At 49.6% G+C, this 24,503-nt stretch overlaps 1 protein-coding gene across 4 annotated transcripts; it reads left to right on the top strand.

The window, feature by feature from the left end:
* The first annotated feature begins 2,624 nt into the window (after window positions 1-2,624).
* Window positions 2,625-11,469, top strand: LOC100657785 (ficolin-1). Of its 4 annotated transcripts, none has more exons than XM_023541917.2 (9): window positions 2,629-2,772; window positions 4,552-4,665; window positions 5,729-5,773; window positions 6,353-6,379; window positions 7,391-7,423; window positions 7,828-7,955; window positions 8,423-8,567; window positions 9,475-9,609; window positions 10,933-11,469. In XM_023541917.2, the coding sequence occupies exons 1-9, from the start codon at window positions 2,691-2,693 to the stop codon at window positions 11,178-11,180; spliced, it is 957 nt and encodes a 318-aa protein (XP_023397685.1). In that variant the 5' UTR covers window positions 2,629-2,690; the 3' UTR covers window positions 11,181-11,469. The 4 variants fall into 4 exon arrangements, with proteins under 4 accessions (XP_023397688.1, XP_023397687.1, XP_023397685.1 ...); XM_023541918.2 differs by having other exon boundaries at window positions 2,631-2,772; window positions 8,438-8,567; XM_023541920.2 differs by lacking the exon at window positions 9,475-9,609 and having other exon boundaries at window positions 2,625-2,772.
* Window positions 11,470-24,503: the final 13,034 nt, after the last annotated feature.

Genomic DNA, 24,503 nt, shown 5'->3' with positions numbered 1-24,503 from the left:
CATCAATTGCTCATATGCAAGTTAAAGTTGAAACTGAGGAAAATCAGAGCAAGTCCATGAAAGCCAAAATATGACCTTGAGTATATCCCACCTGAATTTAGAGACCATCTGAAGAATAGATTTGACACATTGAACACTAGTGACCAAAGACCAGACTAGTTGTGGAATGACATCAAGGGCATCATCCGTGAAGAAAGCAAAAGGTCATTGAAAAGACAGAAAAGAAAGAAAAGACCAAGGTGGATGTCAGAGGAGACTCTGAAGCTTGCTCTTGATTGTCGAGCAGCTAAAGCGAAAGGAAGAATTGATGAAGTAAAAGAACTGAACAGAAGATTTCAAAGGGCCTCTCGAGAAGACAAAGTAAAGTATTACAATGATGTGTGCAAAGAGCTGGAGATGGAAAACCAAAAGGGAAGAACACACTTGGTGCTTCTCAAGCTGAAAGAACTGAAGAAAAAAATTCAAGCCTAGAGTTTTGGGAGTATGTAGTAAGGTGTATATAAGTTTTTGTGTGGGAGATTGACTTGATTTGTAAACTTTCACTTAAAGCACAAAAAAAAAAAAAAAAAAAGAACTTGGTGCCACCAACAGGGAGGGACACTTGCCTAGAGCCAATGCCCTGATCTGGACTTCTGGGCTCCAAAACTGTGAGACAATAAATTCCTGTTCTTTAAATTCACCGTTTCGTGGTATATTTTGTTACGGCAGCACTAGGGGATGAAGACAGGTGATCAGGGGGCCCAGAAAACACCAGCAAACAGCCTTCAAGTGGGAAGCTTCTCCTTGGGTGAGAAGCAGCACTCTCCTGGTCTTCCATTTGGCAAGGGGAGATGGGTGCTCCCTGCCAACCATGCTCACCAGTGTTGTCGATTAAAGTCCCCACACCCTCCTTTGCAAATGGGGTGGAGAAAGCATGCCAACTGAGGGCTGGAAGGACGAGGGGTAGTCAGCACTCCCCACCATCAACAGCTCTGAGAAGAGTCTCATTGAGGGCCTGCTGCATGCTGGGCGCACTGGGTGTAGAGGTGCCCAAGGCTTCACCTCATCTTGGAGTTTGAAAAGTTGGAGTTGTATTAGGTAGGGCAAGGTGGGTCTACAATAATTCCTAAAAATCAAAGCAGGACGAAGTAGTGTCTGAGTCTCATGAAGCATCAATACTCGAAGGAGCGCCCGCCCTCTAGTAGGGCAGACGTGAGTCCAACGGCTGGCTTCTACTAGCTGTGTGCCTCCAATTTCTGCACCCATAGGGCTCAAATAATGAGGTGGCCCCTCCCTCCCTCCAGCCCCCTCCCTGCTCCCCATGCTGCCTGGGTCCCCATTCCCACCACCCTCTCGAGGCTCACTGGGATTTTACTCCCACAGCCTTTACCTGTCTGGAGTCTCTGGGTGGTGCAAACTGTTAACACTCAGCTGCTAACCGAAAGGTTGGAGGTTGGAATCCGCTCAGAGGTGCCTTGGAGGAAGGCGTTGGAAGTCAGCCATTGAAAACCCTGTGGAGCACAGTTCTACTCTGACACTCGTGAGATCACCACGAGTCAGAGTTGACTGGGCAGCAACTGGTTAACTGGTTTTTAGTGTTTTTTTTTTCCCCCACAGAGCTTGGCACCCAAGGTCCTATGATCCCTCGAACACCCACTCTCTTGCTAAGCCTCTGGTCTGACCACCTCCCTCCCTGTGGCTCTCCTGCCTGTGCAGCGGTGTGGCTGGAATCCCGGGCCAGCACATGGGCGCAGAGTGACGTCAAACCACACAGGAGTTTCCCTGTCTGCTCCCCGTCTCCTTTTACCAGCCTCTGCTCCTTAGTGACAGTGTCCAAACAGCTCCAGAGATTATTCACAAAATGCCATGGCTTGTTCATCCTGCCCAGTGTTCACAGTACGAGGTGTTGAATATGGCCTTAAGGACTTGGCGGGGACAGAGGTACCCTCAGCGTCAGACGAAGTGAACAGCCCGGTGACCCTCAGTGAGCTGGGTAGACGGGAGTCTGACAGCTGGCCCCTACTAGCTGTGTGATGCCAGCTTCTCTACCTGTGAGACTCACATAATCGCACCCACGTGACGAGGCTGGTGGAATTATTATAAAATGCACCCCGTACTTCACACATAACAAAGCCAGCTGCCATTGAGTCGATTCCAACTCCTAGTGACCCTGTAGGACAGAGTAGAACTGTCCTATGGGATTTCTAAGCAGCGGCTGGTGGATTCAAACTGCTGACGTTATAGTTAGCAGCCAAGCTCTTAACCACCGTGGTGCTCAGAATTTTTCCTCTGCTTCTGAACCAACTGCCCGTAGTACTCTGAGAATTCAGAGGAGGGGAGGATATCTGCAGCAAACCCTTCCTTATCCCAACTACAGTCCTCAGGGGGTTGTTGAGGCAGAGCTGGGGGTGAGAGGCGAGGTGTGGGGTGGGGTCCCCTTAAGCCACAGCCCCTTCCGAGCAGAGGGGCTTGGAGCCTCTTGTCAGGGAGCAGGGTGCCCTTGCTGGGAGGCGTGAGCCCAGTGAAGGAACAGCTTGCTGGGTGCTAGCTCACGCCTCCCACTAATGCAACCAAACAACGTATAGGAAGTGGTGGCCCCGTGGGCGTTGAGAAATCACAGCCCAAGGGTAGGGGTGCTTTTCCAGCCGTATAAGAACTGGAAGCCTCTTTGAAGTCAAAGACTAGCAGTGGTGGAGCTGAACAGAGCTGCCATGGCCCTGGGGCCGGCTGTCCACCTCATTCTGTTCCTGAGCCTTCAAGCCCTGACTGTCCAGGCTGCTGACACCTGTCCAGGTGAGACCGACCCAGTTTTCTGGTCCCTAAAAGCTGATAACCACCACTCACTGGTCACTCAGAGCATCCCGGGCACTGAACTGGAGCCCTTACAGCCATCTTCTTACCAAGACTCAGCAGCTCTGTTTTATCCTCAGATGAGGAGGCTGAGGCCCAGAGAGCCTGAGTGACTCGTCCAAGGCCACACAGCTAAGAGGAAAGGTGCAGGTTTGAAAACCAGGTCCGTCTGGCCTAGGAGCCCTTGGTCTGGACCATGGGGCTTCACAGATGGGCTTGACTCTGCCACTGCGAAGGGGAATAAGTGTTCACCTTTTCTGCCCTCCTAGACTCCCTGGGGGCTGCAAATGGTGAAGCACTGGACTTCTAGCCAAAAGGCTGGTGGTTGGAAGCTACCCAGAGGCACCTCGAAAGACAGGCGTGGCAATTTGCTTCCAAAAGATCACAGCCTTGAAAATCCTGTGGAGCTTGTATGCTCTGCGCACATGGGGTCACCGTGAGTCAGAACCGACTGGACAGCACCTAACTACAAGGACGTGGGCTCACTGGGGGCGCTGTAACATCCTTCAAAGCAGTCATTCTCAAGCTTACGTTGGCGGGGGGGTGTTAGCGAAGCTGACTTCTAACTTTTCGAAGTGGGCAACGGCGATGGCAGTACAACACGCCGATTGCCTTCGATGTCACTGAACTGAATACCCAAAAATGGTTAACATGTCAACGGTTTTGTTCCATATATTTTGCCATAATAATTTTTTTAAACACAGATTCCGGGCCCTTGCTCCAGAGAGTTGGAGCCAGTAAGATGAGGGCAAGCTTTTGTAAAGGACAGAGAGCTGCCTCAAGGTCCTGGGCAGTGGCTCTGGACCACTCTTGGCGAGACGTTGCTCCCAGTGACAGAGCCAGCCACCTGCAGAGGGTCTGATGACATTTATTGAGGCGGCAGCAATAGCACGTCACCGCTCAGTTTCGGCGAAGGCAGGTGGGAAGGACACCCACGAGCGGTGGCTGCTTCTGTCTCCGTGGGGGCACTGCTCATTCCGTATCTTCCAGGCTGTCTCGTAGGAGCTTATATTCTTTTTGTAATCAACAAATTTAGAGTTTTTAGAGAAGTAAGTAAAGCCGATACTTGGTTCAGCTCCCGCCTTAGCTTGCTGTTGTTCTGCGTCCTCCCCTCTCTAGGGGGACCCAGAGGAACCCTCCAGGTCTCTAATTGCTTGATTATATTCCCAAGGTTGGGGACTGAAATGCCTGGTGACCCAAATTCCCCAAGTTCCTTACAAATAATTATAGTTAGCGTTTACGGCAAATAGTCACTGTTTATGGAACTCTTTCTGAGTGTCATGAGTTAATATAAGATTTTTTCTTAATTTACACTGATCTAATCCTCCTTAAAAAAAAACAAATTTTTTTTTTTTTAATCCTCCTTACAGCCCTATTATTATCCCCACTTTGAGGCTAAGGGAACAGACGGTCAGAGGGCTGAGTGACGGGGGGTCGGATTCTCCCTCAGGCTCTACCTGCCCCTCCTCCAGCTCTGCAGCCATTGCTGAGGAGCACCTCACTGGGAGCAGAGACCCGGCCCCCACCACGGCGGGGACGCCTCACTCCTGGGCTGACTGACCCTCCAGCTTAGCCTGTGACCCTGGTGGCCATCTTGGGAGTTGCCTGGCCCAGGGCTCCTGCGGCAGAGTCCCTCGTTGGGTGCATGGCCTATCTGCCAGCTCAGCGGGTCTTTCCGGCCCAGGACGCCCATGCTGAGGGGCCCTCTGTGTCTTCCTGCAGAGGTGAAGATGGTGGGTCTGGAGGGCTCCGACAAGCTCAGCATTCTCAGAGGCTGCCCAGGGGTGCCTGGAGCCCCAGGACCCAAGGGAGAGGCAGGCGCCAGTGGAGGAAGAGGTATGTTCTTGGCCATGGTGAGGGGGGGAGGTCGCTGACCTCCTCCTCTTCCTAAATAAGATCCCGAGGTGGGCAATGCCCCAGGGTGGCTCTCCGAGAGGGGGCTTTGATCCTGGCCCTGCTTAGAGCCCTGTGTCAGCAGCTGAAGGCCAGGACCTGCTGAGGTTGGAGAAGCACCTGGAGAGCAGCCGTGTCCTAAGTCCTGGTGGGCACTCTGTGGGCGTGCTTGGGTGGAACACAGATGTCCAGTCTTGACCCGCCACTGCTCTATGTGGTCACCGACTGGACTTCCAATTCCACGTCCCTCCAAGTTCTCCCTGAGCCCTGGATGTGAATCTCCTCTGCCTGCATCAGAGGAGGACCCCATAGCCAAGGACCCTAGTCCTCACCCTGGTGAGGGATCGAGCTGGACTTGAACCTGGGTCAGCTTCAGGACATGCCCAGTGTCCCTCAGTCCTAAACTGAGTTAGGCTGAGATTCATGCACAGGGCGCCTCTTCTCCCAAAATGATATAGGTAACACTGACCTGGGAGCCCGCGTGGTTCCTGGTGCCCCTCAGAAGTTGTGTGGAGGGAGGGTCTCACCCCCCAGCCACTGGGGAGTCTGGAGGCCTGGGGACAGCACAGAGCTTGCCCCTTCTTCAAGGGACCCTCTGCAAAGAGAGACCCCCCCACTCATGGGGACCTGGTGTGACCAGGAGCCTGAGAAGGGGCTCCTTGTTCTAGTCCTGGCCCTCATTAGAGAGCAGAGCCCTGGAAGGCAGGGACCTGGGTCTGTGGTCGCAGAAGTTTGTGTCCAGGTTGTACCCAAAGATAAATGGGAAACGGCAACACCCATGGGGCCAACGGAGCTCACTGCCCAGGCTGCTCCAACCAGCACATTGTGACCATGACAAGCAGCACCCTATCTGTGGCCACCTCGGCTAAGAGTCCCAGGGGTTCTGCAAGTCTGAGTGTCATCAGAAGCCAGAGAGGAGGCGGCTAGGATCTTACTACTCAGGGCAAAGTTTTCAGGTCCAACCGTTTAGGTTCTGTTGTGCTAACTGGTGTGTTTCGATTTGCAGGAGAGCAAGGTCCACCTGGCATCCCTGGGAAAGCAGGACCCAAAGGTAATGACCTGACAAAGGATTAAGAGCCCTGAGCAGGACCTCTGAGAGAGAGAGAGGGTGAGATCATGAGGGCCAGTGAAAAAGAGAGAATGAGGAAGAGAGAGAGAGAGAGAAAGGGAGAGAGACAGAGACAGAGAAAATAAGTGTTACAAACACAGAGAGAGACAGAGAGAAAGGGGTAGGGAGAGAGGCAAAGAAAGAGAGGGAGACAAAGGGGGACTGTCCCTGAGTCCCCCTTGAGTCTCTGTTACATTTTTGCCAAAGATCTTCAGGACAGTCCAGGGGCCTGAGCCCAGGGCCCGGGGTCTGAGGTCCTGGGCCCAGAAACCTCTCAGACCAGGGCTGGAAGTGTGGCCTCAGTGCACGCCCCTTGCTGAGCCTGGCACCTGGGATCTCTGTGAACCCACAGGGCTGTCAGTATGAGATGCTGAGCAAGGCCTTGCTGCTGCCCACTGCTCTGCCCCTCCCCCCGGGAGCCAGCCAGGGATGGAGTGGCTCTCTAGTTGACTGCCCCGAGTGACACGCAACTCCCACATCAGCAGTTACAGCCTGTTTTGTTTTTGTTCTTTTTTCCTGCAGGAGAGAGGGGGCCACGCGGAGAGAAAGGTGAGGCATTCCCACCAACCTGAGCTTGCCGTGCAGGCTTCGTCCCGCCTGGCTCTCAGGCCCTGTCTCGCCAGAGCATTAGCCCTGCGGTGGGGGTGGGAGGGGGTCTGGGACCAGGTCTCTCCCCTGCAGGCCGAGGGCAGCGGGGTGCATAGGCCTTCCCACTCCCGTTCATGCCTCAGGGGGCCCAGCCCCCTCTGGGCGTCAATGAGGGCTCAAACCTGGGGCCTGCTAGCAGTCAACCCCAGGATGGTGAACGGCAGGACTACATTACTGAAGAATTCTGGACATCCTGCTTAGTTACACTTTTTTTCTCTGATTTATGCTAATTTGTTTTTTTAAATGGTAAAATTCAGAAAGGATAAAACAAATAAAATTCCAACACACAGTCACGCGCTCTGTACAAATAAAAATACCTGATCGGTGTACAGACCCAGACACCAAAGCCCCCCGCTAGCCTTGTTCACCCCAGACTCTGGCCTGGAGGCCTACACTCAGCTGAGCTGGCCTTGAGGGACGGGTGAGTTGCCCCTCCGTTTCCATTGCACGAGAGGGCCCTGAGGAAGTGGCCGAATGTGGCCCAGGTAGTACTGACGAGTCACCATTCTGACCGATGGCCCACAGGAAAGGCTCGGCTCGGCCCAGGATCTGCTGCAAGTGAAGCAAAGTCTACAAGTTCCCGCTGCTGTCCAGTGACTCCAAGTCCTGGCAACCGGGTCTGCAGTTTGGAGTAGAACTGTGCTCCGCAGGGTTTTCAGTGGCTGATTTGGGGGGAAGGAGATGGCCAGGCCTTTCTTCTGAGGTAACTCAGAGTGGACGGGAACTTCCAACCTTTCTGTCAGCAGCTGAGCGTGTTAACTGTTTGCACCGCTGGAATTGGATCATGTTGGTCCTGCAAAGGTCTAGATAATTGCTTCCATTTTCTGCTGTGTTCATGGAGCCTTGAGGTTGAAGAGATGGGGGCTCCGCTTTATTATCTTGTGACCTGGGTTTCCTCTCTCCCCGAAACAGGAGAGCCTGGGCTTGCAGAACCATGCAGGACAGGTGACTGACGATACTGCCACCTTGCTCGGGCCAGGAGGCCTCTGCCCATACTCATGTTCCAGAATCGAAGGACAGGGCACTTCCACCCACTCTTTCCACCCACAATTTCTCAAGGAAAGGGCAACAGTTGTGTGCATAGCTCTCAAGCATATCCATAGTGATTTCTCTGGAGAAGCCTAACATTTACCGCAGAGGCCAGGTGCCAGGGAGGCCAGGGTGGGATGCCCTGGGGTGTGGGGATGATCAAGGAAACTGGGCTCTGTAACTCACCACAGGGCCTTGTGGGTCCTGTCTCTGTCCCAGGCCCCAGCCTCCCCTGCCCATCCACACTCCCCTGTCCTGCTCTCCCTCTTCTTCCCCTGCAGTGCCCCTGTCCCCGTGCCCATTTCTCTGTTCCTCTCCAGGACCACAGAGCTGCAAGGAGCTGCTTACCCAGGGGAACCCTCTGAGCGGCTGGTACACCATCTTCCTCCCCAACTGCCAGCACCTGACGGTGCTCTGTGACATGGACACGGACGGGGGGGGCTGGACTGTGAGTGCCGGGTCACAGGGTGGCTGTGCGGCCTGGGGGAGGGGCTGCCTGAAATCCCCACACTCTCCCTGTGACTTTCTAATGGTCTCTTTCCCTCTGGGCCTCCGTTTCCCTATTGTCACTCATAAGGCACAGTCCCCTCCCTTTCACTGAGGACAGAGAGAATCAGAAATGGTGGGGGTGGATGACCCTGTGAGGGAAAGAGGCCAGGTGGGGACTGAGGCCTGGGAGGAGCCCACTCCCTTTTAGCTGTAAGGGTCTGGGCTGTTTCCCACCCTCTCTGAGTCCCATCTCTTACTTGTTAAACTGGGGAGCCCTCCTGACTGTCCTGGGTTGGTGATGAGGCCCAGGTGGGGTGTCATGCACATGGTCTGTGACATTGTGTGAACTGCGAAGTGCTGCTCCCACATGGTGTCAGGGTCATTCCCTTCGCTGAGGGATATGACCCAGTCCACCCTCTCCCCAAGCCTCTCTTGCCCCAGGTTTTCCAGCGGAGGATGGACGGCTCCGTGGACTTCTATCGGGACTGGGCTGCATACAAGAAGGGCTTTGGCAGTCAGCTGGGAGAGTTCTGGCTGGGGAACGACAACATCCACATTCTGACCGCCCAGGGTGAGGCCCTGCTGGAGGCTTGAGGTCTTGGGGCTGGGATGGACACTGCCCAACCCTGAGACCCAGACCCTCCACAACATAAGACCCCTGTGCTCCTGGACCACAGATGATGGGACTCTGAGAACATGGATGTCTCACTGTGACCTGCTGAGGTGTGCACCACTGCCTTGGGCTTTCAGAGCATGAGGACCAGGGATGTGGGATCACTGGGGTGAAGACATCTTCCAACCCCAGTGCCCTTGGCACCTGGAACCAGAGAGTAGGTGGGGACACGGAGGCCTTCAGGACTTGGGGTAACCCCACTCCCAGCACCTAATTCTCTTTCTTTGGAGCTGGGATCTTAGGCCCACAGAGGGCCCCTGCCCACCACCCTAGCTCAGAGCTTGTGGCAGACCCTACGCAGGCACACCCCCAGTGAGGGCAGGGCCTCTCCCTCATGCCCACAAACCCTCACTCAACAGGTCAGCTTCTTGTCTGTCCTGGAGAAAGCTGCAAAGTCATGGTCCTTTTCCTCATCATCCAGTGGCCCTGGACAACCTCAAGGGCATCCACTCATATGCCTCCACCTCTTCCAAGAGCCAGGAAGTATAAACACAGTCTCTCGTCATGCTGGTAGCTTAGCAACCATTTCCAGGATAATTCACGTTTTAAACTAGAGTGATGTTTCATCCATTCAGTGAACACAATGGTGAAATTTCAGGATGGATGAAGGGGAAGAGAAGATGGTATTTAGAAATACGGACTGTCCCTGAGGTCCTCACATCCATAAGCCACTTGTACAGTCTCTGCTGAATTTTCCCTGGATGCTGTGTTCACACAGCCCTCAAGGACTTACCCAATTCCCCACCCTCCATATCTGGTGGCAGAAGGACTCTTCAGCTAGGACCTTAAAATCTTTCTCCAATAGGCACTAGCGAGCTCCGTGTGGACCTGGTGGACTTTGAGGGCAACCACCAATTTGCCAAGTACAGCTCATTCAAGATGGCGGGAGAGGCAGAGAAATACAAACTGATCCTGGGGGCCTTTGCAGGGGGCAATGCAGGTGAATGTCTGCAGAGCACCAGGGGTCTGGGCTTCACAGCGGGGCTGGGCAGTTGGTGAGATTGGGGCTAGAATCCTAGCTCTGTTTCTCCCTGGGTGACCTTGTTCATGGGCCCTTATTTCCTGAGTCCCTGTTCCCCAATCTGTGAATGCAGACACACCTGCCTCTCCAGGTAGGATGGGATCCTGAGACATGACCTGTTACAGCCCCTCAGGCTGTGTCTGCTGCAGGTGAGCTCTCTGTGAGTGTGGCCAAGGTTACGGACCATTGTCATTGCTGATACCTGGAAAGAGATGGTCACTTTACTGATGTCCACAGAACCCCACTTCCCAAGCTGTGTTCTATGGGACATGAAACCTCTTTGCCAAAAGAGTTCTCTAGCTACATGATCTGGGGCCTTTTCCTATACAGCATCCTTTTGGGAATTCCCAGTGCAAGTGAGTTCCCTCAAGTCTCAAAGGATAACTGTGGTAGGAAGCCGATTTACCAGTGTTTAACCCAGAACTGCCCAGACAAGGCACTCCCTTGTGGGGAGTTATGATCATGAGACCCTGAGAGTTTGCAGGCTCTTTTTACACATAGGAGGTCCTTTGAGCCTCCTGGGGAGGGCAGAACGTCAGGGACTGGCACCCCTGTTGTAGCTGGTGAAGCTGAGGCTCGAGGTGAAACCAATCCTGGCAGGAGCCAGAGCTGAGCTGGAGCCCAGGGGTCAGAGAGAGCAGGATGGTGCCCTGAATGGTTCCCCAGAGGGAACCTGCTGGAGGAAGGAGGCCTCTTCAGGGCTGGAGCTCTGCTCAGAGACAGTAGCTCACAGCTGTGTGGGGGGGGGCCTCGGTGCCTGGTGGAGGGGGCGTGGCATGGTGGGGTCCATGAGTAGAGGATGAAGCTCCTGGTCCCCTCACCCGCTCCTCTGTGAAAAGACGATGGCATCAGGGGGCAGGGCTGGAACCCACCCAGGGGAGCCAGGGCAGGAGGATAAGCCCAGAGCTGGGGGCTGCCTGGGAGGAGAGGGGCTCTCCAGGAGAGAAAATGATCTTCAAGGTCTTGGTGGAACCCAGGAGGAAGCAGTATCTCTGGAGGAAGGAGGCCATGTCATGTGGGGAAGGAATCCTGCACCAGGGTGCAGTGGGGGAGTGGGGGGAGGTGGTACTTGGCTTTTTCATCCCCCAGGCCTGGACAGGTTCTGGACCTGCCTGGGTGGCAGCACCCACATCTCTGGAGGGAGGGTGGTACAAGGCAGAAGCAGGAGACAGGGCCAGGTGGGGACTTCCTGGCGATAGGCATTTTCTAGCACTCATCACACCCACTTTTTATCCCAAACAGGAGATTCCCTGACAGCTCACAAAAACCGGTTCTTCTCCACCAAAGACCGGGACAATGACGAGAACTCTGCAAGCTGCTCTGTGCTGTACCAGGGGGCCTGGTGGTACGCAAGTTGTCACATGTCGAACCTGAACGGTCGCTACCTCGGGGGGACCCACGAGAGCTACGCAAATGGCATCAACTGGAAGTCGGGGAAGGGACACAACTACAGCTACCAGACCTCCGAGATGAAGCTGCGGCCCACCTAGCTCGGGGCCAGCCACCCTCACCTGTCCCTTCAGGGCCCTGTCCGCCCACAGTGGGGAAATCACGTGCACAGGCGTGTTAACAGCAGAATCTTAGTTCTGTGTCCCCTGTTCATTCCAGCTCTGCCTCGATGCCTCACAGCTTTGTCGATCTGATTTTGTAAAGCTCAGCACCTCTCATCTTCATGTCTCAGACCGCATGCATCCCCAAACCTTACTGGAATGATGAATATTATTTTTTTAATTGTTTACTTTTTGGCAGACAACATGTTTTTCCCATTTTTAATTTGCATTTCTCGAACACAGTCTTTGGGCATTTTTCCATATCCATAGTTCTTTTTAGTTGCCATTGAGTTAGCTCAGAGTTGGCTCCGACTCATGGAGACCCCATGTACAACAGAACGAAACGTTGCCCAGTCCTGCTCCATCTTCCCAATTGTTGGTATTCTTGAGTTCATTGTTGTAGTCCCTGTGTATTTTGAGTGCCTTCCAACCTAGAAGGATCATCTTCCAATGCGATACTGGAAGTAATCTGTTGTGACCCGGAGAATTTTCATTAGCTGATTTTCAGAAGTAGATCACCAGGCTTTTTTTCCCCTACTCTGTCTTAGTCTGGAAACTCCACTGAAATCTTTCCACAGTGGGTGACCCCGCTGGTATTTGAAATACTGGTAGAATAGCTTCCAGCATCACAACAACACACAGATGCCCACAGTGGGACACACTGACAGACTGGTGGAAGATTCCCATGAATTTAGTGAGTGAGAAAGAATTAGAATGTCCATCTGACAGATGTGCTTGCTGATGTCCAGAGAGGTTAAGTGGCTTTTTCCATAGACTTCCAACCTCCAGCTCCAACTCTCCTCCTTTAATTGACATCATTGGATGCTCTGCTTGACCCCAAGTTCCCTGTATTCCCCATGACCCACGCACAGAATTCACACACATCTTTAAAAAGGTCATGTTTGGCCTAGAAAACTCTTATGAAAAAGGGGGAAAGTTAAATAAGGACATTTCAGCCACCAATCATGGCAGAGTCAATGCTCAGTGCCAGCTGTTCCCTGAAAAGAGCTGGAAAGCCAAAACCATACTCACAGGGAAGCTGCTGCTGCACCTTTTCAGCGCCGTGTGGGTCCGCGGGACACCCATCTCTCCCATATAGGGTGGGTCCCTGCCTTACACACACAGGCCTCAACTCCAGTGGATTGCAGGGCGAAACGTGTAAATAAGCCTTGCATGAGGGAATAGCAGAGGTGTCCCCATCTCCTCTGGCCATGAAAAGATTTACTGAACAGGATTTATGGAAAACATAAAGGAAAAATTGATCAGTGCGACCATATTAAACTCAAGAAATTCTGTTTTTCAAAGGACACCTTAAGGGAATTAAAGGAACTCAAAGAGGGATGGAATCACTTTGTAGCATGTACGCACATCAGGTTTCTGCTACCGCCACAACTCATTGCTACAAGCTCAGTGACCTAAAACAGCACAGGTTTCTTGTCTTATAGCCTTGAGGTCAGGAGTCTGACATGGGTCTCGCTGGACTAAAATCAAGGTGTTGGTGGAGCTGCATTCCTTCTGGAGGCCACAGAGAAGAATATGTTTCCTTGCCTTTTCCAGTTCCTAGAGACTGCCTGCACTCCTAGGCTCAGGGCCCCCTCCTCCAGCTCCTCCAAAATCAGCAACATCTCATCTCCCTGATGCTTCTTCTGTGGTCATGTCTACTTCTGACCACTGTGGCTGTGAAAGATTTCCTGCTTTTAAGGATTTACATGGTTATATCGGGCGCACTCGTGTAAGCCAGGATAATCTCCCCAACCAAAGTCCACACCCTTAAGCATATCCAAAAAGTCCTTTTTGTAGGCATCATAGTCCCAATGTCTGGGGATTATGGTGGAAAACGTTTGGGGAGCCATCATTCTGCATACCACAACATAAAAAAAAAAAAAAAACACAGGCTCATACCCAAAACATTTAAAGAACAACAAATCCATAAAAATTATAGTAGCTCAGTAGAAAAATGAGTAAGAAATTTGAAGGTCTTCCTCTTTTTTGCTGACCCTCTACTCTACCAAGCACGATGTCCTTCTCCAAGGACTGGTCCCTCCTGACAAAACGTCCAAAGTATGTGAGACAAAGTGAATGAGCATTCTGGTTGTACTTCTTCCAAGACAGGTTTGTTCATTCTTCTAGCAGTCCATGGTATATTCAGTACTCTTCTCCAACACCATAATTCAAAGGCATCAGTTCTTTGTTTTCCTTATCCATTGTCCAGCTTTCACATGTATGTGAGGTGATTGGAATAACCATGGCTTCGGTCAGACACACCTTAGTCCTTCAAGTGACATCTTTGCTTTTTAACACCCTAAAGAGAACTTTTTGCAGTAGATTTTCCCAATGCAATGCATATATATATATATTTTTTTTTTGATTTCTTGACCTGCTGCTTCCATGGGTGTTGATTGTGCATCCAAGTAAAATGAAATCCTTGACAACCTCACTCGTTTCTCCATTTATCATGATGTTGCTTAGTGGTTCAGCTGTGAGGATTTTTGTTGAGGCTTAATCCATACTGAAGCCTGTAGTCCTTGCTCTTCATCAGTAAGTGCTTCAAGTCCTCTTCACTTTCAGCAAGTAAGGTTGTGCTATCTACATATCACAGGTTGTTAATAAGTCTTCCTCCAATTCTGATGCCCATTCTTCTTCATATAGTCCAGCTTCTTGGATTATTTGCTCAGCATACACACTGAATCCCCCACGTGCCTGTTGGTTTATTGCACTGTGGGGGCTTGCATGTTGCTGTGATGCTGGAAGCTATGCCACCGATGTTCAGATACCAGCAGGGTCACCCATGGAGGAGAGGTTTCAGCTGACCTTCCAGGCTAAGACAGACTGGGGAGAAGGATCCGGCAGTCTACTTCTGAAAAGCATTAGCCAGTGAAAACCTTATGAATAGCAGTTGCACACTGGCTGATACTGTGCTGGAAGATGAGCCCCCCAGATCGGAAGGCACTCAAAAGACGACTAGGAAGGAGCTGCCTCCTAGAAGTAGAGTTGACTTTAATGGCACGGATAGAGTAAAGCTTTCAGAACCTTCATTTGCTGGTGTGGCGGTAATCAAAATGAGGTGAAACAGCTGCAAACATCCATTAATAATCAGAACCTGAAATGTATGGAGTATGAATCAGGGAAACTGGAAATCATCAAAAATGAAATGGAATGCATAAACATCAATATCCTAGGCATTAGTGAGCTGAAATGGACTGGTCTTGGCCATTTTGAATTGGACAATCATATAGTCTACTACGCTGGGAATGACAGCTTGAAGAGGAATGCTGTTGCATTCATCATCAAAAAGAACATTTCAAGATCTATCCTGAAGGACAACGTTGTGAGTGATAGGATAATATCAATACGCCTACAAGGAAGACCAGTTAATACGACTATTATTCAAATTTATGCACCAACCACTGGGGCCAAAGATGAAGAAATAGAAGATTTTTATCAGCTGCTGCAGTCTGAAATTGATCAAACATGCAATCAAGATGCATTGATAATTACTGGCGATTGGAATGAGAACGTTGGAAACAAAGGAGAAGGATCAGTAGTTGGAAAATATGGCCTTGGTGATAGAAACAGTGCCAGAGATCGAATGATGGAATCTTGCAAGACCAAAGGCTTTTCCATTGCAAATACCTTCTTTCACCAACATAAACGGGGACTATACACATGGGCCTCGCCAGATGGAACACACAGAAATCAAACTGACTACTGTGGAAAGAGATGATGGAAAAGCTCAATATCATCAGTCAGAACAAGGCCAGGGGCCGACTGTGGAACAGACCATCAATCGCTCATATGCAAGTTCAAGCTGAAACTGAAGAAAATCAGAGCAAGTCCATGAGAGCCAAAATATGACCTTGAGCATATCCCACCTGAATTTAGAGACCATCTGAAGAATAGATTTGGCGCATTGAACACTAGTGACTGAAGACCAGACGAGTTGTGGAATGACATCAAGGACATCATCCGTGAAGAAAGCAAGAGGTCATTGAAAACACAGGAAAGAAAGAAAAGACCAAGATGGATGTCAGAGGAGACTCTGAAACTTGCTCTCGAATGTTGAGCAGCCAAAGCAAAAGGAAGAATTGATGAAGTAAAAGAACTGGACAGAAGATTTCAAAGGACCTCTCGAGAAGACAAAATAAAGTATTATAATGACATGTGCAAAGAGCTGGAGATGGAAAACCAAAGGAGAACACTCTTGGCATTTCTCAAGCTGAAAGAACTGCAGAAAAAAATTCAAGCCTCAAGTTGCAATAGTGAAGGATTCTATGGGGAAAATATTAAATGATGCAGGAAGCATCAAAAGAAGATGGAAGGAATACACAGAGTCATTATACCAAAAAGAATTAGTCGAAGTTCAACCATTTCAAGAGGTGGCATATGATCAGAAACTGATGCTACTGAAGGAGGAAGTCCAAGCTGCTCTGAAGGCATTGGGGAAAAACAAGGCTCCAGGAATTGATGGAATATCAATTGAGATGTTTCAAAAAACAGATGCAGCGCTGGAGGTGCTCACTCGTCTATGCCTAGGAATATGGAAGACAGCTTCCTGGCCAACTGACTGGAAGAGATCCACATTTATGCCTATTCCCAAGAAAGGTGATCCAACAGAATGTGGAAATTGTAGAACAATATCATTAATATCACACGCAAGCAAAATTTTGCTGAAGATCATTCAAAAGAGGCTGTGGCAGTATATCGACAGGGAACTGCCAGAAATTCAGGCTGGTTTCAGAAGAGGACATGGAACCAGGGATATCATTGCTGATGTCAGATGGATCCTGGCTGAAAGCAGAGAATACCAGAAGGATGTTTACCTGTGTTTTATTGACTATGCAAAGGCATTCGACTGTGTGGATCATAACAAATTATGGATAACTTTGGGAAGAATGGGAATTCCAGAACACTTAATTGTGTTCATGAGAAACCTTTACACAGATCAAGAAGCAGTTGCTTGGACAGAACAAGGGGATACTGGTTGGTTTAAAGTCAGGAAAGGTATGTGTCAGGGTTGTATTCTTTCACCATACTTATTCAATCTGTATGCTGAGCAAATAATATGAGAAGCTGGACTATATGAAGAAGAACAGGTCATCAGGATTGGAGGAAGACTCATTAACAACCTGCATTATGCAGATGACACAACCTTGCTTGCTGAAAGTGAAGAGGACTTGAAGCATTTACTAATGAAGATCAAAGACCACAGCCTTCAGTGTGGATTGCACCTCAACATAAAGAAAACAAAAATCCTCCCAACTGGACCAATGAGCAACATCATGATAAATGGAGAAAAGATTGAAGTCGTCAAGGATTTCATTTTACTTGGATCCACAATCAACACCCATGGAAACAGCAGTCAAGAAATCAAAAGACACATTGCATTGGGTAGATCTGCTGCAAAGGGCCTCTAAAGTGTTGAAGAGCAAAGATGTCACCTTGAAGAGTAAGTTGCGCCTGACCCAAGCCATGGTATTTTCAATTGCATCATATATATGTGAAAGCTGGACAATGAATAAGGAAGACCGAAGAAGAATTGATGCCTTTGAATTGTGGTGTTGGCGAAGAATGTTGAATATGCCATGGACTGCCAAAAGAACAAACAAATCTGTCTTGGAAGAAGTACAACCAGAACGCTCCTTAGAGGCAAGGATGACAAGACTGCATCTTATATACTTTGGACATGTTGTCAGGGGCGATCAGTGTCTGTAGAAGGACATCATGCTTGACAGAGTACAGGGTCAGGGGAAAAGAGGAAGACCCTCAATGAAGTGGATTGACACAGAGGCTGCAGCAATGAGCTCAAGCATAACAATGATTGTAATGATGGCTCAGGACTGGGCGATATTTCATTCTGTTGTGCACAGGGCCACTATGAGTTGGAACTGACTCTACGGCACCTAACAACAAGGAATACCAGTTAATATGACTATTATTCTAATTTACACACCAACCACCAGGGCCAAAGATGAAAAAATTGAAGATTTTTATTAGCTTCTGCAGTCTGAAATTCATTGAACATGGAATCAGGATGCATTTGTAATTACTGGTGATTGGAAATTGAAAGTTGGAAACGAAGAAGGATCAGTAGTTAGAAAATATGCCCTTGGTGATAAAAACAATGCTGGAGATTGAATGACAGAATTTTGCAAGAGCAATGACTTTTTCATTGCAAATACCTTTTTTCACCAACACCTCGCCAGATGGAATACACAAGAATCAAATTGACCACATCTGTGGAAAGAGACAATTGAAAAGCTTGATGTCATCAGTCAGAACAAGGCCAGGGGCCAACTGCAGATCAGACCTTAAATTACTCATATGCAATTTCAAGTTGAGAATGAAGAAAATTAGAACAAGTCCATGAGAGCCAAAGTACGACCTTGAGTATATCCCACCTGAATTTAGAGACCATCTCAAGAATAGGTTTGATGCGTTGAACACTAATGACTGAAGACCAGACAAGTTGTGGAATGACATTAAGGACATCATACATGAAGAAAGCAAGAGGTCACTGAAAAGAGAGGAGAGAAAGAAAAGACGTAAATGGATGTCAGAAGACACTCTGAAACTTGCTCTTAAATGTTGAGTAGCTAAAGCAAAAGAAAATATGATGAAGTACAAGAGCTGAACAGAAGATTTGAAAGAGTGGCTGGAGAAGACAAAGTAAAGTATTATGATGACACATGCAAAGACCTGGCGACAGAAAACCAAAAGGGAAAAACATGCTTAGCATTTCTCATGCAGAAAGAACTGAAGAAAAAAATTTAAGCCTTGAGTTGCAATACTGAAGGATTCTACAGGGAAAATACCAAATAATGCAGGAAGCATCAAAAGAAGTTGGAAGGAATACACAGTCACTGTACCAAAAAGAATTGGTCGATGTCCAACCATTTCCGGACATAACATATAATGAGGAGCTGACAATACTGAAGGAAGAAGTCCAAGCTGCTCTGAAGGCATTGGGGAAAAACAAGGTGTCAGGAATTGACGAAACACCAATTGAGATGTTTCAGCAAATGGTTGCAGCACTGGAAGCTCACTCGTCTATGCCAAAAAGTGTGGAAGACAGCTACCTGGCTCACCAGCTGGAAGAGATCCACATTTATGCCTACCCCCAAGAAAGGTGATCCAACAGAATGTGGAAATTATCCAACTGTATCATTAATATCACACGCAAGCAAAATTTTGCTAAAGATCATTCAAAAGTGGCTGCAGCAGTATATCGACAGGGAACTGCCAGAAATTCAGGCCGGTTTCAGAAGAGGACGTGGAACCAGGGATATCATTGCTGATGTCAGATGGACCCTGGCTGAAAGCAGAGCATACCAGAGGGATGTTTACCTGTGATTTATTGACTATGCTAAGGCATTCGGCTGTGTGGATCATAACAAACTATGGATAATGTAGAGAATGGGAATTCCAGAACACTTAATTGTGCTTATGAGGAACCTACATGGATCAAGAGCCAGTTGCTCGAACAGAACAAGGGGACCTGCATAGTTTGAAGTCAGGAAAGGTGTGCATCCATATTGTATCCTTTAATCATACCTATTCTATCTGTATGCTGAACAAATAATCCGAGAAAGTGGACTAGATGCAGAAGAACAGGGCATCAGGATTGGAGGAAGACTCGTTAACAACCTGAATTATGCAGATGACACAACCTCCCTTGTTGAAAGTGAAGAGGACTTGAAGCACTCACTGATGAAGATCAAAGACCACAGCCTTCAGTATGGATTACACCTCAACAGAAAGAAAACAGAAATCCTCCCAACCGGACCAGTGAGCAACATCCTGATAAACGGAGAAAAGGCTGAGGTTGTCGAGGACTTCATTTCACTTGGTTTCACAGTCAACGTCCACGGGAGCAGCCGTAGAGAAATCAAAAGACGCGTTGCATCGGGGAAATCTGCTGGAAAAGACCTCTTTAAAGTCTCGAAAAGCAAAGATGTCAATTTAAAGACAAATGTGTGCCTGACCCAAGTCATGGTGTTTTCATTTGCTTCATATGCATGAAAATTGATTGAAAATACCAAGCCATGATATTTTCAATTGCATCATAAGCAAGTGAAAGCTGGATAATAAATAAGGAAGACCAAAGAATTGATGCCTTTGAACTGTGGTGTTGGGGAAGAGTATTGAATATACCATGGAGTGCCAAAAGAACAAACAAATCTGTCTTAGAAGAAGTACAACCAGAATGCTCTTTAGAAACAAGGGTGGTGAGATTACGTCTTACATACTTTGGACACGTTGTCAGGAGGGACCAGTCCCTGGAGAAGGACATCATGCTTTGTAAAGTAGAGGGTCAGCAAAAGAGAAGAAGACCTTCAATGTCTTCTTCAATCTCATCCTCAGTGAGATGGATTTACACAGTGGCTGCTAGAATAGGCTCAAAGCATAACAACAATTGTGAGGATGGTGCCGGGCCAGGCAGTGTTTCGTTCTGTTGTGCATAGGGTTTCCATGAGTCGGAACTGACTCAACAGCACCTAACTACTACAACAGGTGTTATCCACCAAAATTTTGGTTTTGTAATTTGGGGATGAGTTCTCTGCATAAGTATTTTTAAGTCTCCCCAGGTGATTGTGATGGGAAGTCAGGTTTAGGGACCACTAATGTACTATTAATGATGGTGCAATGTTTAAGTTCCCCACCAATAACCAAAAGGTTGCCAGTTCAAAGCCAGCCAGCTGCTCTGCAGGAGAAAGACCCAGTGATCTGCTCCCCATAAAGATTACAGCCTAGCAAACTCTGTGGTATGGCTCTACTATGTCAGATGGGGGAGCCGTAAGTCAAAAATGGACTCAACAATGCTCAACAACAAAAAATGTGTCCATAAGGTCCCTAACCAAAAAAAAAAAAAAAAAACCGTTGCCGTTGAGTCGATTCTGACTCTCTGGGTGGCACAAATGATTTGCACTCTGCTGTTAACCCGAAGGTTGGCAGTTCGAACCCCCCCAGAGGTGTGGTAGAAGAAAGGGCTGGCAATCTGCTTCCATAAGGATTACAGCCAAGAAAGCCCTATGGAGCAGTTCTACTCTGACACACACGGGGTTGCCCTGAGTCGGAATCTACTAGATGCCTGTGTTTGGTTTTTTAGGTGCTGGTTGCAGAGAGCCGTGTGAACGATTTGAGGATTTCCGTGCAAGCACACAAATGCTCTGCTGCTTCTGGCCTGTCAGGGCAAAGCTCTTATTACAGAAGACGGTGAGGCCAGAATGGGAAGAGAGCTGAGCAAATTAACGCAAACTCATTTCAATTAGAATCCATGAGGCCCAGAGGACCAGGAACTTGGAGCCAGAAGCATCATCAGGGGAGGCAACTGGCCAACATCTAGGCCTGCTCACAGTCCCCAGGCTTCTCTAGAAACCCTGGATCTAGTTATGCAGGTGGCTATGTTTAGAGCCAAGCTTGCCTGCTATATTCTGGGTGGCCTTTTTTTTTTTTTCTCAAATATGCAGTTTGTCCTTGACCCCTACATCTTGGTCACCAGCCCAGTGGAGATCCATTCTGATGACGCTGGGTAAACAACTTTGGACTTCCTGCCGGGAATCCGACCATGACTCCTGGGGACACTGGACACGGGACGCGTGCTAGGTGACGCTTGGCTGCCCAAAAGACACGATGCCAAATACCTCACCCCAGATGATGGACTGCCCGGTGTGTTCTGTAGCAAGGAATCCACGTCCATATATTGGTGATTCTGGGAAACAGCACTGAGCCAGGTCTCCCAGAGAGAGAAGAGGCTGTGAGGTGTGACTTTATAGGGTGGCGCTTCTTCGTTTAATAATAAACCATCACATTTCAGGGCTGGATGGTGGTTTCTGTCCTGCAGATGGGTCAGAGTCCCAGTGGCAGGTGAGCATGGTCCCAGACTGTGGGCTCAGGAGGCAGGAAGGGCCGCTCTCTCTCTCCAGCAGCCTCTCCCTGGGCTGGTCCCTCTCCTGGTCCTCTCCTGGGCTCCTCTCAGAACTCAGACCCCACCCAAGGAACAAGAGCTTGCGGTGGGCTCAGGGAGCGTGCAGCCCGGAGCAGTAGCACCTGAATCTGTGGGACACACACCCTTCAGAACTCACTGGAAACCATGGACTCCTTCCCAGAAAAACTCAGACACATACCATTTTCCATGTTTTCAATGTTTCCTGGACCAGCTAAAGCCTTGGCAAGGGACTCTTGGGGAGGAGAAGGGGGATCTGTGGATCCTGGGTCAACAAATTAAAGAAGGATAGTGGCCACCTTGGAGCCCTTCTGAATTTCTCTCAGTAGAAGGATGAGGCCAGAAAGTTATACGAAGACCCAAGCAGCAACGCAGAAGTTCAGCACTGGCCAACGCAGGGTTTCCTCAGGCTGACCAGGGCAAGGATGGGGGTGGGGCGGGTGAGAAGGGGGCAGAGAAAGGGCAATGCACAGCCCTCAGCAGACACAAGTTTGCCATGTTTGTGGAGTTGATGCCAATTCACGGCAACCCATGTGTGTCAGAGTAGAACTGTGCTCTATAGAGTTTTCTTTTCAGTGGTTGGTTTTTTGGAAGAAGATGGCCAGGCTCACCAGGCCTTTCTTCCGAGGTCCCTTGGGGTGGGCCCAAACCATCAACCTTTAGGTTAGTAATGAGCACAAACCATTTGCACCACCATGAGGCTCTTAGTCCCTCCCTGCTGGACTCACACAAGACAGAGACGTTTCCCTAGCCTGGACTCTCTGACCACTCTCACTTGCTTTATTTCATTTGTGTTTTTTTTTTTTTTTGATAAGGAATTCCCAGGCATAAAATCACCTTTTTTCAATGCGTGAGGATGTCTCCAAGTAATTCATGTGGGCACAGAGGGGACTGGGGCAAAGGAAGAACGGGTAGTGTGGATAGGGCGTGGGACCCAGATGCTGGGGACCTGAGACCAGCTGCTTCATCACTTGGTACAAGGATTTGTAGACTGCCTTTAAAGGACTGGGGAGCAGACGTGGTAGGAGTTGTGGGTCACATGGTCTCTGTTCCAACTTCTCTACTCTGCTTGGAGCGTGAAAGCAGCCACAGACCACATGGAGCCAATGGCATAGCTGAGGCCTAAGCAAACTTTTTTTTTTTTTTTGGTAAAAACAGGCACCACCAGCTTTAGTTTGTTGATCCTTGACTTAATGTATCTGAAATTCTATCAATCAAAAGGGTGTCCTGGTTCCACCTGCTGACCCAAGTCCTGGGGAAGCCATGTGAGAATTCCCAGGGAGAACCTGGCCTGTGACCAACACAATGCAAATAAAAATGGGGCCCATTTTTAGCACATCATATCATTTGAATTTTATTTTTTTATCTTAATGATAGAACTAATTGCTGGAAAGGGCACGGTGAAATGGATACTCATTCATTGCTGAGGCGGGGAAGAGGCTTGAAATCAGTAAATGTCACAAACCTAGGGCTGATAATTCCAGAGATGGAACAGGATTTGGATATCTTTCTGCAAGAGAAATACAACTTAAAATTACATGTCCGTCTTCTACATGCCTTGGCTACATGATCTCCTGTCCACACCCACCACTGTGTGTGAACGAGGCCCTGCTGGGAAAAGGCGGGGCTTCCTCGCCCCCAGCTAGGTGGGCTGCAGCTTCATCTCCGAGGTCTTGTAGCTGTAGTTGTGCCCCTTCCCAGACATCCAGTTGATGCCATTGGTGAAGCTGTCATGGTTCCCCCCAAGGTAGCGACCATGCAGATTTGACGCATGACAAGTTTTGTACCACCAGGCTCCCTGATACAGCTCAGCACAGTTTCTACCATCCACGGCATTGTCCTGGTCTTCGGTGGAGGACTGGCTGCTGTGGTACGCCAGAGAATCGCCTGCTCAGGAGGAGAACTGGGTGTTGGAAGGCAGTGCTGGGACACCCCTCATGCACCAGCGGTGAGGGGTCTGCACCGACAGCGGTGCAGCTTGCTCACACTCAATCCGAGAAGCTCGGTCTCTGGAGGCGCCTGTGTTCTCCTCTCTGTTGTCTGCAGAGTCTTTGGCAAACCCCCGTCAGCTGCAGCTCCTGATGCGTTCCATCTTCCTTTTCAGAGGAGCAGGTCAGGTGACCAGGAGCTCCATCCTCTACTCCTGGACCCCCAGGCCACACCCCCTCCACCAGGCACTGAGAGTACCCCTCCCCACACAGCCGTAAGCTGCTGTCTCAGAGCAGAGCTCCTGCCCTGAAGAGGCCTCCTTCCTCCAGCAGGTTCCCCACTCTGGGGAACCATCCAGGGCACCATCCTCTCCCTCTGACCCCTGAGCTCCAGCTCAGCTCTGGCTGCTGCTGGGAGTAGGCTCACCCCGAGCCTCAGCTTCACCATCTACAATGGAGGTGCTGGTCTCTGTCCTTTCCCCCTTCCCAGGAGGCTCAAAGGAGCTTCAGTAATGTAAAAAGGACCTGCAAATTCTTAGGTTCTCATGATCGTAACTTCTCACAAGGGAGTGCCTTGGTCTGGGCAACTGTGGGTTAAACACAGATATCAGCTTCCTGCTGCAGTGATCCTGCCGTCTTTGGGGGAACTCATGTTCACTGGGAATTCCCAACAGGATGCTATATAGGAAAATGACCCCAAGTCATGTAGCTGGAAAAGCCTTTTGGCAAAGAATGTCCCATAGGGCTCATGTCCCGGAGAACATAGCTTGGGAAGTGGAGGTCTGTGGACATGTGTGAAATGACTGTCCCCTTCCAGGTGTCTGCAATGACAATGGTCAGTAACCTTGGCCACACTCACAGAGAGCTCACCCTGTAGCCTGAGGGGCAGTAACGGGTCATGTCCTGGGATCCCACCCTACCTAGAGATGCAGGTGTGAGTGCCTGGATTCACAGACGGAGGAACAGGGACTCAGGAGGTGAGGCCCCGGGGACGAGGTCACCCAGGGAGAAATAGAGCCAGGATTCTAGCCCCAATCTCACTGACTACCCAGCCTCGCTGTGAAGCCCAGGCCCCTGGTGCTTTGCACGGACTCACCTGCACTGCCTCCTGCAAAGGCCCCCAGGATCAGCTTGTATTTCTCTGCCTCTCCCGCCATCTTGAATGAGCTGTACTTGGCAAATTGGTGGTTGCCCTCAAAGTCCACCAGGTCTGCACAGAGCTCACTAGTGCCTGTTGGGAAAAGATTTTAAGGTCCCAGCTGACGAGTCTTTCTGCCACCAGATATGGAGGGTGGGGAATTGGGTAAGCCCTTGAGGAGTGTCTGTCTACATGGGCAGAGAGAACATGAATGGCTTTGCAATTTCCCCAGGATTCCCAGGGAAGCAGCTACT

Source organism: Loxodonta africana, chromosome 9 (assembly GCF_030014295.1).
Source record: "Loxodonta africana isolate mLoxAfr1 chromosome 9, mLoxAfr1.hap2, whole genome shotgun sequence".
In the NCBI taxonomy this organism is placed as follows: domain Eukaryota; kingdom Metazoa; phylum Chordata; class Mammalia; order Proboscidea; family Elephantidae; genus Loxodonta; species Loxodonta africana.
Note: the sequence above shows the minus strand (reverse complement) of the source record. Positions and strands in the feature narration are given on the sequence as shown.